Source organism: Coffea arabica, chromosome 4c (genome assembly GCF_036785885.1).
Source record: "Coffea arabica cultivar ET-39 chromosome 4c, Coffea Arabica ET-39 HiFi, whole genome shotgun sequence".
Taxonomy (NCBI): domain Eukaryota; kingdom Viridiplantae; phylum Streptophyta; class Magnoliopsida; order Gentianales; family Rubiaceae; genus Coffea; species Coffea arabica.
In genome coordinates this window covers 7,501-27,018 of record NC_092316.1, presented here as the reverse complement: position 1 = coordinate 27,018, position 19,518 = coordinate 7,501, and the positions used below count along the sequence as shown (strand labels likewise).

The 19,518-nt window shown below is 36.8% G+C and overlaps 2 protein-coding genes across 2 annotated transcripts; one reads left to right on the top strand and one right to left on the bottom strand.

The window, feature by feature from the left end:
- Positions 1-777: 777 nt before the first annotated feature.
- LOC113739734 (uncharacterized) lies at positions 778-11,631 on the top strand. Its single transcript, XM_072045122.1, has 16 exons — positions 778-1,236; positions 1,544-1,596; positions 2,279-2,316; positions 2,764-2,854; positions 3,533-3,645; positions 3,966-4,066; positions 4,170-4,240; positions 4,909-4,978; positions 5,853-5,915; positions 7,102-7,173; positions 7,276-7,377; positions 7,788-7,862; positions 8,928-9,044; positions 10,008-10,124; positions 10,351-10,407; positions 11,002-11,631. The coding sequence occupies exons 1-16, from the start codon at positions 907-909 to the stop codon at positions 11,056-11,058; spliced, it is 1,527 nt and encodes a 508-aa protein (XP_071901223.1). The 5' UTR covers positions 778-906; the 3' UTR covers positions 11,059-11,631.
- A 2,958-nt stretch (positions 11,632-14,589) lies between these two features.
- Positions 14,590-15,299, bottom strand: LOC140005017 (protein SMALL AUXIN UP-REGULATED RNA 51-like). Its single transcript, XM_072045085.1, has one exon. It carries the CDS (start codon positions 15,121-15,123, stop codon positions 14,590-14,592), a length of 534 nt encoding a protein of 177 aa, XP_071901186.1. The 5' UTR covers positions 15,124-15,299.
- Positions 15,300-19,518: the final 4,219 nt, after the last annotated feature.

Here is a 19,518-nt window from a genome sequence, read left to right as displayed (position 1 = left end):
TTTTTATAAATTGATTAATAAATCTACTTAAAAAAATTAGGAATGCTGTATAATATACTAGATTAGATGACGCTAGAATTTTATGATAAAGAAGTATTGCTAAAAAAGAATTTCCATTTTTCTCTTTTAAAATTATTTTTCACATCAAATTTGTAAAGTTTGTGAAGGCTATTATGGTATTATCATAGCATCAAGAAAGGTAAGTGCAATTTTTACAACCTTAGGGGAGGTGACTACAATTATAATAACCAAGTATGAAATTACCCCTTTATTTGGGAATCAAATTTGGTATGGTCGAGAATTGAGATTTGAGAGTCACCGCATTTTTAAATTTCATTCCAATTTTTCAATACCCATACCCTTCTGTGATTTCGTTCCAAATTTCAATACCATGCCCTTTTGTCCAGCAACAAGTATGACGGTGATTCCAATTATTGATTCCCAAACTCTCTTACCAAGCGGCCCTAATAGAACAAAGGAATCACAGGCATAAACATGAAGGACTCGGGAAAGCACTTGGGATTCTCGGTGACATATTTTCTATGTCAATCTAATGTCATCTATAATATTGCGTCGAGTATCCTGTTATTATTTACACTTATGTTAAATCAAATCAAATTGAATTATTAGAAAATTGAAGTGTAAATAATAATAGGACACTTGATGCAATATTATAGGTGACATTGGATTGACATAAAAAAATATGTCACCGAGGATTCCAAGTGCTCGTGAAAGTAAAGTACGGGGATTAATCATTAAAGTGCTAGTTAAAGAGGCACGGCTTCTTTCTTATCCATCCGTCTGGATTTATTCTTAGTTAAAGAGGCTTCCGGTGGTGGGCATCGAGCCACCAACGAGTTCTCAACTCCAGAGTTTGAAGACCAGGAAAGACAGGGTGCATTGAAGATGACCATGTCCGCAACGGCTTCTTCTCCACGCATCGTAGTTGTGCATGGAAGCACTGCATACACTACCACCGCCGCAAAAGGGAACAACGATTCCTCCAGGAAGCACCGCGTCGTCAACATATCATCTCCTTTTTTCTCATTTGCTGTTGATTATTCGCGTAATTCGAGGGGACCGCACCCACACCGGCTTATTGGATTTCGATTACACTGTTCCGATTCGGGAAATTCATCATCATCTTCTCCTTCTTCAAGTTCAACTCCAAACCCCCCGGCTCGGGGTTTTGGTCCAAAACCCAGTCCTTCATTGTCTACTACTAGTAAGGATAAGGTATCCTTTAGGTTGTTTGACAACCGTATTTAATTTAATCTAGTATAACTGGTTCAAAAACAAAAAGGGGTAACTGGAGCTTGCCTTGCCTTTGCTTGGTATCTCTTTGCTGATGGTCAGTTACTTACTAGTACTACATCCTAATTCCTAACTAACTAGCACTTGGTTGCTTCACCTATGACACCAAATTTGGTGTAGAACTCGTATGTTTTCATTGCCAACTCTATAGCTGTCACCAAAATGTGATTCAGTCTTTTGCTTTATTGCCTGAGCAATAGGCTTTCTCCTTGTTTTTGACTCTCATCAGAAACCAACGAGAATGAGAATGGATGACAGCAAGAGTTCGGTGCCACCAATAAGGTAGCTACAATCCTCCCCATTTTCTGTGTTATTATACTCTATCATCTTTCTTTTCCTTCCCCCTCCCCCTTCCAAGGCTGTACGACCCTTCTCCCATCACATAACAGACGTTGAAAAAGCATTATTGCATTGTACTATCATATTGCTGGCATTCAATTATTTCCCCCCACGCCTATCTTGATTCTTTTTATCATAGTTGTCACGTTGTGCGACTTTAAACTTTGCCATGTGGTACTTTCTATGTCGTTAACCCCGTTTTGCTGTCTACCTCCTTATTTACAATCGATTGTTGAGATTCCTGTAGAGCGTGCAATTCTATATTACTTTGCATGACAACATTTTGTTCCCCCCCCTCTCCGGGGCGCAAGAATTAGATGTCTTTTAAAAGCCAAAACTCAAACATTGCAGGGTTCTAAGGAAATGCAGGTCTAACTATAACTGAATATTGATATCAATAGTTCAAAAGCCTGAATTGAGATTGAGAGGCAAATGGGGAAATTAGCTAATTGGGTGTACTTACTATATGTCTAGTTGCAAGGAAAGTTTATTGACCCACTCCATCTTTTTTCTATATTTTTGAACACTTAAATGGATTCATGAGCCAGTGTTAGCTTTGTGTAGTTTTCATCTAAAATCATTTGCACATAACCCGTTTTCTGATTTTTACTATTATTTGGTGCAGGAAATCATCCTCTAATCGCTCCAACAACATTCCTAATCGTGAGTAATCATTGCTTCTTTCTCTCGGTTTGTTTGCGCGCTTGTGTGGTTAATGTTACTTGCGTTTGAGCTGATTCTTGTTGCTGCATAAATAATATTATTGATCAGTCAGCCGAAGCCAAATCTTGATTCAAGTGAGTCAGTATGACCTGTCCACTTTATTCGTTGCTATTGCGATTGTTCTTTTCTGTCTCTTGTTAAAAATTAAACAAAGAAACTTTGATATAGCCAACTATGGGCAATCATCCATGTTTTCCCTATTTATTAATTTGTTGGACCCCTGAAACCAAAAGTGTTTTTTCTGAATCTTCTTGTTTTTTGAAACTTATGTCCACAATGATCAGCCAGGTGAATCTTCTTGCTGGTTCAACAGATTGTGTTTCTAAATCTTCTTGATCGAGATAGTTCTACACCATCATTAATACTGTTCCTCCTCTGGTTCAACAGAGGCACTGCTTTTGAGTTCTCAAAGTGATGGAAGATCAGGGAATATTCCCACAGACTTTCAGTTTGAGGAACGGCTAGAAGCAGTTAAAAGGTGATCCGTACTATGACCTTTATTGTTGATTTAATGTCTCCATTCTTGTTTATTGTAACAGACTGCTGTTCACGTCGACCAAGTTTGATTTTCTTTACATGCACAAATGCTGGTGCATTTGCTGTGCCACAGTTGTTGTTGTGTCCCAGAACAGCTTGTCTTTTTCCCTTTTCCTTTTCTTATCTAAATGTACAATTCCGGCTCTTGTATTAGAGTTCCATCAAGTCTCACATCTGTTAAGCACAATGTATTATCCCTTGATCGTTTGAATGACAGCACCATGAGAAATCACCTTTACTATGATAGCTAAAAATTATAAAGGTTTTCGAGTTGATTATAATGGTGTCTTATTTTCTGCCACCATCAAAACTGTAAGTACACGTGCAATCTTTATCTTGGAAATTGTTTAGCCCTTTGTCAGACTTAACTGCAGAATTTCCCCTTACCATGACTATGGCATATGTGTCATCCTAGTAGCTAATTGCCAAATTGTTGATTTTCTGTTGCATTTGCTTTCGATGTTTTCCTTGTTAACCATCTGCATTTAAACAACTACTTCCTCCATCTCATTGAAAGTGTCATGCTTTCTATTTTGGTCTGTCCCAAAATATGTCACTTTCTAAATATGGCAAACAATTTTTCATCTAGTTTCCATTTATACCTTCCAATTAATCTCAGGTGCTGGCCCATCAGATTTCTTTTGACTTTTGTTAAGAATCCATGTGTGAATTGCACCGCCTTGATACATGTGATGGAAAAAAGGAGCATGTTTGCACACATTTGCGTTTCATGTGAGTATGAACTGACAAAGGAAATGAGTTGGGCCCCATGTGTTTTGTTGTTTTGTACACAATTTTAGAGCATGAATTGCACTAACTCTAGTATCAACAGAGCGTGCAACAAACTCTTGGCTCTTTTATAGCTTGTTGACAAGCACATCAATTTTGTTTGACTTATGCCATTTCTTATCACCAGTATATTGAAGGGTAAATAGAGAAACTAAAGCAACATTTGGGCACTGTTTAAAAAAAGCACAAGTCCCTAAACACGTCAATGAATTTGGGATAGAGGGAGTATTTATTGAATAATGCTTCTTTAAGTTTTAGGTCAGCACTCCAGCAAAAAAAGGCAGAAGAAGAGGAACAATATGGAGCAATTGATTACGAGACTCCAACTGTGCCCACAAGTAATACTGTTGGACTGGGTACTAAAGTAATACTCCAGCATGAGCTGATGTATTTTTTGACTACAGTCTAAAAGGCAGTGTAGTTTACACCTCTGATATGATCTGTTATTATGATTTTGAATTGAACAGATTGGAGCTGCAGTCACAGCCTTGATCTTTGGACTTGTTTTTGCTTTTGGGGACTTTCTTCCCTCTGAAAAGTAAGGCTTATGCAGTTCCTCAAGCTTTAGTTCAAAATTCATTCAGATCTTCTATAGTTTGTCTAATGTGTAATTTCATTTTACCATATGTTAGTGTTAGTCCTCCTGTTTCTTTCATGTCAATATAGACATCATACTGAAGAGTAGGAGATGCATTTGCTAGTCATGCAGGAAAAATGTTCCCTGGTTGTACTGGGGTGGATAATTTCTTCTCGCGAAAGGACATAATGGCCTATTAATGGTTAATAAATTGTTGCCAAATTTCCTTGACTGGTCTAAATTGGAAGGTTATGGGAAGGAAAGTTCTCTATTTGTAACTCATTTGATTGTTTGTGAAATACATGAATTCTGATGCATCTTTACTTCATTGGGCTCATTTTGGGACTATGAATTGCATGATCATGTTCACGAGTTCTATGAAAACAGAAAGCATTTCTCTCGAGGTGCTGCTTAAATATGCCTGTGCTCTTATATGGCTTGCAACAACTGCTTAGCTAAAATAAACCAAAATCCACCTTCTACTTGAGAATCAATTCACATGGGCTTCAAAATAACTAAGCATTATAATGTATCCTGTATTTTTACCGTCATTTGTCCTTCAGAACTATCCACCGGTTGTGGTACTGAAAGAGGCAACTTGATCATGACTTTTCTGTTTTTTGTTCCAGAATTACTCCGACTGAAGAAGCCACCACTGTTGTTGAAAAATTTTCAGCTAAAGAGAGAGAAAGTCTAAAGGTAAAATGCTGGACATGTCTAGAAATTTACTTTTCCAGACAGCTTGCAATTTCCCCCCCCCCCCCCCCCCCCCTGACGGTTTGAAAATTACTTTTCTTTTCTAGTTTAGAACGCACAAAAAGTATGCCTTTATGTAGTTTGCTAGAAAAAGTGTGCTTAGAAATGTACAGTAAGTTAAGTTTGGGATGTTATTAGAGGAAAGTAAATAAGAGAAAATCTAAGTTAGGAGAGAAAAAGAAGAGAAATCTTTTAAGTTCTCTCTTTGTTTGGATGTTTGGGAAAGAAATTGGATGAGTTAGGTTGTGCACATAAGTAGAATTTTCTTCTTCCATAGCTTTGTAAGGAACAAAAAGGTATTTTGTTAAAAGAAATTTACTAATAGCATTTTGTTAAAAAAATGGTTCATCCATATATGCCTTCATACATATAGTCTGTTAACATGTTTCATAAAAAAGTTTTGTTGTAGCATCTGCCCAACAAGATTCTTGAAATCTGTGGTTGAAGAATCATGTGAACAGAAGTTAGGGAAGAGCAGCATTTGATTAAATGTGGATTTAGCATTTGTGCATCTTGTTCAAATGCTGCTCTCAAATGGGCTGTCAACTCTACACCAAACCGGGTCTTAACATGTTCCTGGTGTATAATAAATAGGTTAGTCAGATGTAGAGCCTTTGCCAATTATGTTTGGCTATTATGCTGATTTTAGTTAAGAAGCTATTTTGGACGAATTGTTGGTGCAGTTGAATGGGAAATGTTGTTGATTCATTGTTGGATGTTGTGTTTTAAAGGCCTCACTTAGATATACCCTTTTTTTGTTGTTAAGTGCAAAGTTATTGTATGCATTTGGATACTATACGATTTGATTATTTTCCAGAAGAGGCTGCAGCAATTTGAGCAGACGCTGAGCATCTCCCAAGACAATCCCACTGCTCTTGAAGTGAGTTTTGATGTTTGAGATTCATATGTATGGCCTCATCTGAATGTGCTCTGTATGGTCTCAAGTGTCTGCACAGTCATTTGATTAACTTTTGTGGTGTATCATTGAATTCGTGTCATTGTACTCATTTGAGGCTTTTCCCCGTTTAAAATCGTCTCTCTGATAACCTACAGCAAACCAAAATATCCATGGTGAACACGTTTCATGGCGACGTGTTCACTGCAACTAGTGACTTAAGGCCAGTGATAATTTGTTTTAGTATTAGCTACGTTCATCATGGAAAGGTTTTTATATACCTCCATAACAATATCGAGGTGGGGTTCCCTGGTTCCTGAAATTAACTGCACCTGAGTACCAGTTTTCATGCACCCCACCTCCACACCCTCCCCCCCACCCCAAAAAAGAAAAAAAAATCCATATTTTTTGCTTGACTTCTCACTCAGTACCCTGTTGACATAATCCTGTCAAGTCCACAATTCTTTTGGGTAGTCTTCTCAGCTGGAATTTGGCAAAACTATGTGAACCTCCATAAGTTTTAGGCTACACAGCCCTCAGACACAATCAGTTAGTTACTAGCTTTCATATCTCGTCATATCCATTTTCTTGCAAATTCCAAAGCCAAAATGACAAATTACAATGCTTACAAACTTTAGATAGACAATTTTTTGAGCATATTGCTTCTTAAAAATGCATCCATCCTCGAACCAGGTGGACTGAGGAGGTGGGAAGGGATGAGGCTCCAGGTGGATGGTGAGACAGGAAAAGACGGGGAATAGTAGTGAAACAGGGGTGGATTAAATTCAAGTATGTATGTAACATCATTATAAGTATAGAACTCAATGACAGGTTGACGGTTATGTGTGGCATCAGCTAGCATAATGTATCAAACTGGAACAAAATGAACTCTCCCAATTCTAGCATTCCAGAATAGTCCTTATTGCATAGGAAGTCAGAATTTCCCTCATCTTCTTTCCGAAAGGCCCTCTCAATATACCCATCTCCCTGCATTATTGAACATTTAGTTTACTGTGGATAAAAAGAATGCATATAACAACTGCCAACACTCTTATAATACTTGTCTTGTCCATTCCGTTTAATTATTACCACCACATAGAACGGTATTGTCTTTTTACCTTTTCCAATTTTTGAACATGCATGGTTTCAAACTTCTGAATTTGGTTTTCAGGGGGCTGCAGTAACACTAGCTGAATTAGGAGAGTATGATCGAGCTGCCTCACTCCTTGAGGATTTGGCGAAGGTTTTTCTTGATTAACCTGTTATAACTTACACAGAAATATTAGTCTTCCGATTTTTTTTAGTCCATCACTCTTATTACGAATTTACCTTGTTTGTTCTTCAGAAGAAACCAAGTGATCCTGATGTTTTCCGATTACTAGGAGAAGTTAAATATGAACTCAAGGATTATGAAGGAAGTGCCAGGGCCTATAGAAATTCGGCAATGGTTAGTGCTATTTGTATTCAGTGGACGCTTCACATTCTGTGATAGTTGATGCTGTAAAAGTTTCCATATTATAGACTAGGTTCGAGGGACAATGACTTGTATGAGATACTCGGTAGATGGTTTTCACCATAAAAACCAGGGAAAGCTTCTTGTTGTGATGATTTGTGTGGTGTTGCTATCAAGCTCTTGTCAGGTCATGCACTGGAGCACCCTTTTGAAGTTCTTTTCAATGCATGTCTTTTGTAGTATGGCTTTTTACTTTGCTTTGCCTTTTTTTCATAGTTAGTTAGAACAACCAGTTCTGTTTGGTGCCATGCAGAGAAAGCCACTGTGAAAAATCTATTGCTTGATGTCTACCTTGTTTAATACATAATTCAAGAAATGTTCAAAGCTTAAACATATTTTTACAGGTGTCAAAAACTATTGACTTTGAAGTAACTCGTGGTCTTACAAATGCACTGCTCGCTGCCAAGAAACCTGGCGAGGTTGGTTGACCTACTAATGTAAAATGCATAAACATGTTACTTGCAGTCTTCTTGCAGCAGTTGTACTTGCAGTCTTCTCTCGTGTCACTATTTCCTTCACTTTCCTAATAGTATTAATAATTATATGCTTATTATAATATTGTAGCTTTGTTTTACTTATACTTTCATTCTTGTTTGATATATTTATTTATTCATTTATTTGCCCCATTAGGAAATTCATGACAAACTATATAGCATGAGAAAATACCATATGCCTGTCGTAATCAAAAGTTTATATAAATATTATTTAATTATTTAAACAGATATTAGCAAACTCTAGAATTGTAAATTACTTAATATCTAAAAGTACATACCAAATAAACTAAGTGACTAGTATTTTTATTTATGCTTTTATCATGCATAGTTGATTAAACATTATGTTACTAAGATCTGCATTCTGTTTCTATTAATAATTAATTATGTATAAGTTGTAGATGTATTACTTTAAATACTATGTGAAGTATTCTATATGCATAGCTAATATATACTTTGTTACAACGTGGACTTTGTGAGCATTATTACTTCATATTAGAAAAAGTGAAAAAGATACAAATAAATAAAGAATAAGTTTGACAAGATCAATATAATATTTAGATAATAATAGCATAGGGGAGAGATTACTTGGTCACATGAGAGAAGAGAGAAAAATTAAATACAAAAAGAAAAGGGAGAAAAAAGAAATACAAATATTGTTGACATTGATGTGGCACTTTTGTCCTAAACAAGTATCTGACTGCACAGCTGCAATTGTTGTGAAATAGATTCCTTCTTGCATCTGTTCAACTCTGTCTTGCCTCAGAAACTGGTTATCTAGACGATATGAATCAGTCAGCAGGACAGTTTAGTGACATCAATGATGACTGTGGGTCATTGCTGATGTTGCAAGTTTCACAAGTTATAACAATAACTGACTGAGTCGAATACAATTTTGGCAGTGACCTGCAGTGTACATTTTTGCGGAGTAGGTATTTTTCTTGCCCTTGCGTCTTGAATGGCAGTGCTATACTTTCCTTCTGCTCAATGCAGGCTGTCCAAATGCTTCTTCCAATTCGTGAGATGCTGAATAATGAGAAAAATGTTCACAATAATTTTGAGGCAGAGAGCAGCATAGTGGAGAAAAGCTCTCAATTGGATCCCATTCAAGTAAGCATCTTTCTCTACCTATGATGTGCGGTATACTAATCAGTTGGTGTACTATTTTTTCAGACATGCCTTGGATTTACAGTGTCATGCTGGCCATTCATATGTGATGCATTATTCTCGGTTAGATTTTGATATGGGCTTTTGTAAAGAGATTGAATGCTTAGCGCCTGGGCTATAATAGTTTTCAGGTACAAAGAAATCAACATAATGAAGTACCTAGGGTTTGATACATAATAAACATTCCATCATTTTTAACAGACGGACTGTGGATTTGATAACCAATCCTGCCATTCTGGGAATTGCTACTGTAGGAATATTTACCTGATGCCCATGGGCTATGCCTTTTAGCCCTGAGTCTCCCTTCATAGACCAACTGTTTTGGAGGAACTGGGGCACTGGATTCTCACCAGTTTTTGAGTTCCTCAGTCTTCTTCCACGTCATTCACTACTGCTTTTTTAGATGAGCAACATGGTAATAAAGTAGAAAGATGAGGGCTTATTTATGGGCAATATTAAGCACATGCATGACAAGTAAACACTTGAATTAGAGAAGTTACCCCTTCCATCGAGTAGCCATGGACAAGTAATGTGGCCCTTCATTCTATACGTGCCAATCTAAACAACAGACACAGTCTATACCCAAGTTTTCTGCCATCTAATGAGGGTAAAAGGCAATCTAGTTTTAGTTCTTCCCTCACATCCTGCATACCGTTGTCCGCAGGAATATGCCTGCTGCGTGTTGACAGTTGCATCTGTTACTTCAAACACTCTTTGGAAAGTATTTGTGCATGTATTATATTTTACCTAATTTTTTGAGATATCTCTCTCTCACCTCCGTGTTTTGTAATTATCCTAATTAAAGAATTTTAATTTCCAACATGTGTTCTGTTTCTTTCCCTGTTGCATATGTTTTTGATTGCGTATTCTGTTGGGGTAATGATTACTTTTGCATGTCTTCTATAGGTAGACCTACTTGTTGGAAAAGCCTACTCAGATTGGGGGCATGTCAGTGATGCTGTAGCTGTTTATGATCAAATTATTTCTAGCCATCCTGATGATTTTAGAGGTTACTTAGCAAAGGTGCGCCGATCCTTACACTAGATTGTCCAAAAGGATTTATTGCTTGATGTTTACCTGATCTTCCGAAATTCTTGAAAGTATTTTTGTTTTTCCCATTCATTGATTGGTTGACTGCGATTCTTTGTGAAACGAGTTCCTTTCATGTAACAGATATACACTCTTTTGAGTTTTTTTGAAGAAGGTAGAAATCTTGAAAGTCAGCATTTTGCTTGATTTTTTAATGCAGGGTATCATCTTGAAGGAAAATGGTAATGCCGGTGGTTCAGCAAGGATGTTCATGCAAGTATGTAAATGGCTTTTAGAATTTGACTTGCAATTGATGTTTTGCTAGTTGTTTGAATGAAACTCGCTTGGGAAGTTTCAAAGAAGTGATGAGTTTTTTGTTATATTTGAGAGACAAATCATAACAAGAGGCCACCTATTTGGAGCAAGGCCTGACACTTAAAAAAAAGAATGATTAGCTTAAACAAGTCAAGCTTGATTTCATCTAATGGATACTTGAAGCTTGGTTTTTGGTACAGAGTCTCAACTGTTCTTGAAGAAAATGTATCCTGGGGTTTTCTTTGTGACCTTTGTTCTGCCAAATACCTTGATTAGATATGTGCATATGAACTCTTGCACATCAAGTTGTGATATTGTACATGTTTTGGAGCGATGTCAAGCTTTGTAGTTTAGTACGTGCAATGAGTCGGGTGTGCTTTACAGTTTGTTGTTAACAGATCATCAGTATCAAAGGATTTGAGAAAAATCTACTTGTGCACACGATCAGAATTTGTTTGTATGCATTATGCATGTGAAAAAGCAGAGCGAGTCAGAATTTTCGTTATTGGACTCGTAGGCCGAAGCAATAACGTGTTTGAAATATGCTTCTCAACAGGCTCGGTTCTTCGCTCCAGAGAAAGCCAAAGCACTGGTGGACAAATACTCAAGATGACATCTGCTTCTGCCTTCTTGTTGGTTTAACTGTGACTTGCTTGGGCGGAGGGACAGGCACGTATCTTGCTGTTTAAACATGTACTGCTTTTGGGAGGTACTATTACTGTCTGGAAAATGCTTTCGCAATTGCACATGCTATGAGCGCAATCCAATCCAGTCCGGGCGGCATTTTACAAATTTGCCTTTACGATCGCACATGCTGCCTGCCATTACCATTTACTACTGGTGGTGAGATTAGCCGTTTGGGACTGCCATTATCTGCTGCAGTATTGGTTTTGTTTTAAGCGTGTGATTAGTACACAAGTACAATGGCCGGCATACAATCATCACTGTACTGTGTTGTATTGTGAGGACCAGGCCATGAAGCTGGCAACGCCAGTCAAAGAGTAATAGAGCGAGTAGTTTTCCCTAAAAAACCGCTCATGCGGAAGTGCGCTGACTTGGCTCGGTGCAGCCCAGCACATGATGTCACGTGGGCATGGTTAATAATTATTGAACAAGTGAAAGCATCAAACATGTAGCATTGTAGAGAATTAATCTGTGTTTTAATATTCATCACGTTATTCAATTATGAGCCTGGGTTTGCAGTCAGTCTCCGACTGTGTCAAAAAAAAAAGAAAGGAATCTGATGTAATTTTTGAAACCTGATGGGAGGCTAGTGAAATAGTTAAAAATTTTAGGGGAGGTTTCTGAAATTATCACATCTGATATTTCCTCTCATTATTTTTCTGTAATACTTAATATTTTGCGCTGGCCAATTAAGCAACGGTGGAATCTGAACCTTCCCTCTCTGGTTGTGGCCCAGTTTAGAAGAGGAAAAAATTTTTTTTTTCTCCTTTTTTGGTGTAATTGCAGTCGCACTATTATATTTAGAATCTGAACGCATGGTTTGGAAATTTTTTGTTGAAATGGTTGTAGCATTTTACTGGACACAGTGAGAGAAATTGATATAATGGTCATTATTGAAATTGTAAGAGTTGAAGTTGTTTGTCTTAAGGGATAATGGTTGTAGAATTTTTTATCCCCTATTATTATGGACTTATTTAAAATACTATTGAGTTAGAATTTCTTTTCCTCCCTTGCAAACTTATAGTACAAAAATGTGCAGATCGGATCATTTCATAAGTTCAATTTTCCTTGAAAGGTGCAGTATAATCTTTTTCCTTCGTTTGAAAGCGAGTCCAATCTAACTCCGGTGGTGCCACCAAAGTAGGGCTGCAAACGAATCGAGCGGCTCGCGAGCGGCTCGAATCAAGCTCGAGTCGAGCTCGATATTAATCGAATTCGAGTCGAGCTCGAGCCGGCTGGAGTCAAACTCGAGCTCGAACTCGAGTTAAGAATATTAAGCTTGAGTATATTATATATATTTTATTTTTATTTCATAATAAAATTACGTATATTATATATATTTTATTTTTTATTTTCATAGTAAAATTACGTATATATCATTAATATTTTATTATTTATTTAAAAAAATATTATTTTATTTATTTTTTTAAAAATAAAATATTTATTTTTTATTTTTTTCGAGCTCGAGCTCGAGCTCGGATCGACTTGATTCGACTCGAGCTCGAGCTCGAAAATTACCGGCTCGTCGAGCTCGAGCTCGAAAATTGCCAACTCGTCGAATTCGAGCTTGGTAAAATTTAGTTAAGGCTCGGCTCGATTAACTCAAAACTCGACTCGGCTCGGCTCATTTGCAGGCCTGCACCAAAGTAATTATTCCTTCGTTCACACACAAGACTGAAGTGTATTGGTTTGCCTTCGCGGGGTGAATTGTGACCGGTGCATGGATAGCGAGCACCTGCTTTGCAGCACTTATTACAAAACATCAGTTCAATCCATCCGATCAAATCATTCAGTGCAGCACTTATTACAAAACATCAGTTCAATCCATCCGATCAAATCATTCAGTGACGTCTCTCACAGCATCATCTAACGTTACGTAACCATCAGAGAAACGACGACAACAACAACAACAACAGTAGTGATTTTAAAACAAGTAAGAATAAAGAGCAAGACTTCTTTTGAACTGATCGATCTAGCTTTGTAGTTGTAATTAGATACAGAGCCGGCACGTGATTGCCTTCCCCATCAATCTCCAAGGGCAGAAACAAATGGAGTAGTATCTAGTATCTAGAGAAAAGATAACAAAAATCGCACGAAGGAGATGGGATGAATTACAACGATTTTGTTGTATGTATATATGTTCCTTAGTGCTATATAGTAAAAAAAAATTGGGCTCATGGGCAGGCGAGGAACAGATCGCTAACGAGGGGATGTTCGGAGCATCGATCGATGTCGTCATCTGCACATTTGAGGAGGCTGGTGGTGGTGTGGCGAGTAACAATATCCGACATTGCTATTAATATCCATGTCCAGTTGATCTCCGCTAGCTGTCGTAGTCAAACCGAAATCGTGCAAGTGAAATGCATCCGGCGTATCCCTCCTCTCGTCCAGCCACGGATTTAAGGGGGGGCTGGTGGGGGCTTAAGCCCCCCCCAAGCCGCCGGAAAACCCCCTATATATAGGGGATTCCGGCGGCCATTGGTTTAGATTTTGGTAATAATACTAACTGGAAGAAATCCCTAGTATGAAAGTCGTAAGGTGAAATTCTAGAGAAGAATTGAAGCGGGGGTTAATTTATATGCTAGTATATGATCAGATAGCTTTGGATTTGAGCGAGGACATCAGCATTGGGAATGTCTTTTTATACTTGGCCGAGTGAGAACGAGACAAGAAGGTTCCTGGCTAAGAGGATGAAGAATTCATGGGCAATATGCCAGCTTGATAACGCGACGTTAAATTAATGGATGGGTGTGGTGCTTTCATTATTTGGGTGCTTCTTAACTGGCCTGGTCCCCAAAGTGGACATTGACCTTTTGTATGGAATTTATGGCAATTGAGGTGGTTGAGGTGGTTTGCAGAATTGAGTAGTAATGCTGGATGGGCAGCCTAAAGTCAAGAAAGTTCCAAATATCCAGCTTTGTTTAGTTTGAGTACGTCAAGTCTTTGCCCACTGCAAATGGAACTTCTCAAAGTCTTTCCCATCCTCTCTTTTGGAGACCTTATTACATTTTGTGAATGAATTTGAAGTTTTAACAGTTATTGCTTAGTCTAAGTGGCATGGATCACAATTGGATCAAGACTGTATTCTGTACACAAGCTAGACACATAGTACATTGTAATGTTCTTTTCTGTTGTTCAACTTGTCATTATTTTTCTATTCCTGAGTAAACCATCTGTGTTTACTTTTCCTCTCAAGCAGGTGTTAAGCTTTACAAAGTCGTCATATTTTACCAAACTGAAAAAAAAATGCACTTTTAGTTCTCAAGATTTAAAAGTTAAAATAAATTACTATATCTAGTTCTCAACCTTAAAAAAAAAAGAATTGAATTATTTGAGTGCAACAACTACCAATACTTCAAATGTTAATCAATAACAAATTTTTGGGTATGTATAATTATATGTTTTTATTATTTTTATAATTATTGATTCTAAATTTTACTTATTAAATATATTTATTTCGTCACAAAAAAATTTTTTTAATACACTTCAGCCCCCCCAAAAATAAATTTCTGGCTCCGTCCCTGCTCTCGTCCATCATCTTCAGGATCTTCTCAAACACAGCAACTTGGCAAGGGATCTTTAGAACTCCTTCTTGTTGGAACCCGAACTCTTCTTCAGCTTCTCTGAGTAGAATCCCAAAAGCTTGGTGACCCAGATACTCCATTGGGATCACAAATCTCTTGAGCTCTTCTCCCACGCATACTGCTAGATACCCTTTGGGCACCACGTCGCTGGAGCCACCCGAGACCGCACCGTTATTTAGGGAGCTGCTGCTTTCTCTTTCAGAGAAAGACTGTGTTTTCTTGAGGAACTTGATGCTCTTACTACTATTACTGCTGCCGCCACTGCTGTTAGTGTTGTTGGTACTAGTGGTGCCGGTGTGGCTTATTAAGCTGCTGCCGCCGGTACCTTTGGCCGCGAGCTTCTTCCATTTCTTGAGAATCTGTTGAAGCCTAACTATTTCTGTGATTTTGTTAGACTTCTTTGAATCCATATGCTACTTGGAACCGCGGACGAAAAAAATGCAGTGAATATTAGCCCTAAACCGCAATCAGTTATGGAGTCTGTGGGGCAATTGATGGTTAACTCGAAAAAAGATGTGCTCTCTGGATTCGCTCACTGCAGTAGGCATGCAACTACCACTACCAGCAAGCAGGGGGTACGCTCTCCTCTTCTCCTCTCTCTCTCTCTATATATATATATATATATATATAGATATATATAGACACACACACACATACACACCACGCGCACGTAAATTAAAGAGGTGGTACAGGACTTGGATTCTTAATTGGTCTTTGGATTCTTAAAGTTCAAATTAGTCGGAGTACTTTTTTCACTCATATGCTACCTAGTGGCTAGAAAAGCACTATTAGCACTTAAATCGCTGTAAAGAAGCCAAAAAACAACTAGTACTCCCTCCGTTCCACTTTGATAGTCCCATTTCTTTTTTCACACAGTTTAAAAAAAAGTAGTTAACTTTGTTGGAAAAATAAATTTAGATTACTATTTTCCTAAAATACCCTCACATTAAATATGGTACAACTTTATGGGAACTTGAATTGACGGTAAAAAAAGAATCAACTCTCATTAAATGGGGTAGGTTTATAGTAATAACAACTTACATTGAATAAGGGTATTTTAGAAAAAGTAAAATACAACTACATTCTTCAATTGGAAAGTGGACTATAATTTGGGACAGACGAAAAAGGAAAACGAGACTATCCAAGTGGGACGGAGGAAGTAATACTTTAATCGCGGTAGGGAGCCAGACAAAAAAAAAAAGGGTTAAGTTTGGGACGATTCGGGACGATATGTGATTAACGGCCACCGGTAATGCTGCAAGAGTTTTTGACTGGTCCGGCTTTCTGCCTTAAACGTTAATTAAAACACTTGGGAACTATGCATGCTGCATGAATGGGCTCAAGCGACAGTGCCATTCCAGGTTGTTGCTGTACCTACGGCAATAATTAACTCCACCCAGGTTCAGTTAGTACTAGATTTTTGTTCTTGGAATATGCAATCTGATGCCTAATTTACGAACGGGTCGTCAATGCCCATATAATGCTCCATCGAATTCTTTATTATTTCTCCTCTTTTCCATGTACTCTATGACTCCCCGTTGGAAGGTGCGTTTTTCGGGTGTTGATTTAAAACTTTACTATAGAAAATTTTAAAAAAAGATTTTTAAAGTGTATTTTTTTTTGAATATTTTGAAATGTAGAATTTAAAAATTTTGAAAAGTTTTTTGAGATTATTTTAGCTAAAATTTTTAAAAAATTTGTAGCAAACAAACTTGACAAAAAGTTTGGCTTCGAAACAAGGCCTGAGTTGATTGGCTCCCGCTTCTTCTTTGTAGGAATGCTAGAAGGAACCAAGCTGTGCCACCTATAAATTCTAACTAAAATTCATCAAATTATAATTTGCTTTGAAAGAAATTATAATTATAAACAACTTGCTTATCGTGATGGAGTAGAGATTTATTTTATTGTATTGAATAGATAATATCTTGCTGTATTGTACAGACAAACAACAACAAATAATTCAAAAATCAAATACATGAGAATTGAGAAATGCAAAACTAGTTTAATGTTAACATAAATGATACATGTTTTACAAAGCTCAAATATCATGCTATTATAAATTTATAATTACAAATACGTAAAATTTCACCATTATTGCTTTCGCAAACAAGACATCATCATGTAAAAACTTTGATCTTACAAATTCACAACAAAACTTACAGGAAATTTGAATGGAAGGCTTTTCAATGCATAAAAAGGGTACAAAAATTTAGTACGAAAGAATTACTAAAAAAGTGCAAGATTCAATTATACATTGAAAAGAAACTATAACATCATAATTACAAAATGCAAAATTTTACATTTAGATTTAAAACTAACCTCGCAAAAGGAGAATAAACTTTCAGAACTAAAATAATGGAAGGTTAATGAATAGTAAGGAGGCCAAACTAAAATAAAAAAAAAACACCATGGTAACATGATAAAGAAGCAAAAAAAAAAAAAGAAAAAAGAAAAAAGCTAAATAAAATATAGTTAAAAAAAAACTTAAATCCATATTTGAAAACGGGAAATGTAAAAAAAAAAAATAGGAATAAAAAAATAGAACATATCAAACAGTAGGAGTAGTGGTAGTAAAAGATCTATTGCCTATATTTTTGCTAAAAAAAATAGAGCTGATTATGAATCATATTTTTTGAACAAAGGAAGAAAGGAAACATCCATTCTCGTACAAGAAAAAAAAATACATTCAATTAATTCTAGAGGAAAAAGGAAAAGATGCATGATTGAGTGGGAATGAGGAAATGCATAGAAAAATTAGGATGAAAAAAAAAGAAGGGGAAAATCAAAATACTGGATTAAAGAGTTAAAATTAAGGGAGGAAAAAGTGACAACATAAATTAGTTGATTGTTGCGATACTTCTTCATAGTTAATAATAATCATCTAAAAAAGAGTAAGAAAATAATCCTTATATAATTAATTATGAAAAAAAATGATGGGGAAAAAGGAAAGATGGACAAAAAAGAGGGAGATGAAGGTTGAAGGCAAAGGTAGAAAGAGGAAGAAGAAAAGAATTAGGAGGAGTAATGTTTATGATTTTTGACTAATCAAAGAAAATAGTGGAGCAAAAATTCAACTAAAAATAAAAACTGCCACTTGTAAAAAATATAGACAATACATGTGTCAACAAGATGTGTTGCTATAGTAAATTGGTTCCTTTTTCTTATATACATACATATATAAGATAGATTAAACCAAACATCAATAATGTATAGCCACGTGTCTTCGTTGTATTGGTTAACTAGATAGTTGCATTGTGAGTTGGTAAAGTTGGCCACATTGAATTAGACCCATGGTATTATTACTAGAAGTCAGCCAGCAAGAGACGTAATACTATATAGCCTCTCGTCCGTCCCCTTTAAGCAATGGCTTCGTTATTTTGTATTCTAGTCAAAGTTTCGTTTGATTACTAGAAAACTTCCTTTGCCTCAATATCATTCTTTGTTGATTGTTCCTGTGGATTTATGTGTATTTTGTTTTGTTTGGGTCCTACAAAGTGGTATCAGAGTTACGCTAGATTGAAGTATGGTAAACCTTAACTCCAATATTATTTGTTCTATCCAAAAACTCAAAACAAAGATAGAGTTTATTTTTTAACAGAAACAAATGATAACCCATCTCAAGGCATGTAAATTACATCGATATATTGAATGTACACTTGCCTAGGATGCTAGTGAGAATGATAAGGCAAAAAGATAGTTTGATTTTGTCACAAATTGATCAGGCAATTGACATGTAAATTTAAAAAAAAGGGGAAAAGAGTCCCAATGACCCTCTAACTCTTTCCCAGATAAAGTTTTAGCCCTCAAAAAATTAACGGTAAAATTTTGACCCTCGATCTAATAAAATAGTATATTTGTGGCCCTTCTGTCAAATGTAGTAGTTAAAATTAACGAAAAGCATCATCTTATGAGACGCGCGACCAAATATCAAGGGCATTATAGTCCTCCTCCTCCTCTGCTTCATTTGGTGTTCTCTTCCGCTCATTCCACCTCCAAATGCACTAGTTTCTGGCATCTGAGGCACCCTAGAGTTCTCAACCACTACAGATGTTTTCTCTGCTTCATCCCGAGAAGGAGGTGTTGAGCCTGCACTTTTCTCAACATTCTCTGTCAATATCAACCTAGCAGTTGCATCATTTGCACCATTGTCAACCTCCACGACTACTTCCTCCTTTCTGGAGGGTGCAATAAATCTTTTAGATGAAGCCTTTTTAGGCTCTTTATAAGCCTCCTTTCTGTAGATGTTTTATAGACACTTTTCTTACTTATATAAGCACCTTTAGAGCAAATGCAACCCAAGGCCCGCCAAAATTTTTTCAGTCTCCTATTGATGAACCGGAAACTGCAAAATCTCCTAAAAATCATGAAACAATGCCTTAATTTTCTAATTTTCTTCAATTCTAGTATTATCTAGCTCAAAACTAAGCAGCATTCTCCCAAAACCCAAAACACTTCAATCAATTAAAACCTTTAAACCAGGATTTACAGCCAACCCATCAGTCCAAATCAATGTACCAACAAATTCTTGTTTACTTTTACCAGTAGTAGTAATTGAAAATGCATAACCGCCGCACTAATTGAAATTCTTGTTTACACTTTACCAGTAGCAGTACCTACCACATAACCACCGTTGAGGAGTTTGAATTGGAGGGGTGCAAGTGGAAGTGAAAGTGGAAGTGGGCGGGTGGTCGGATGATTCTTGTTTTTTAAGGAATAAGCAGCTCCAACTCCAACTCCAACCCCAGCTCCTATTTCCATTATTTCCATTTCCCTTCCTTTCGTGTTCCCACCATCGGCTGCTATAG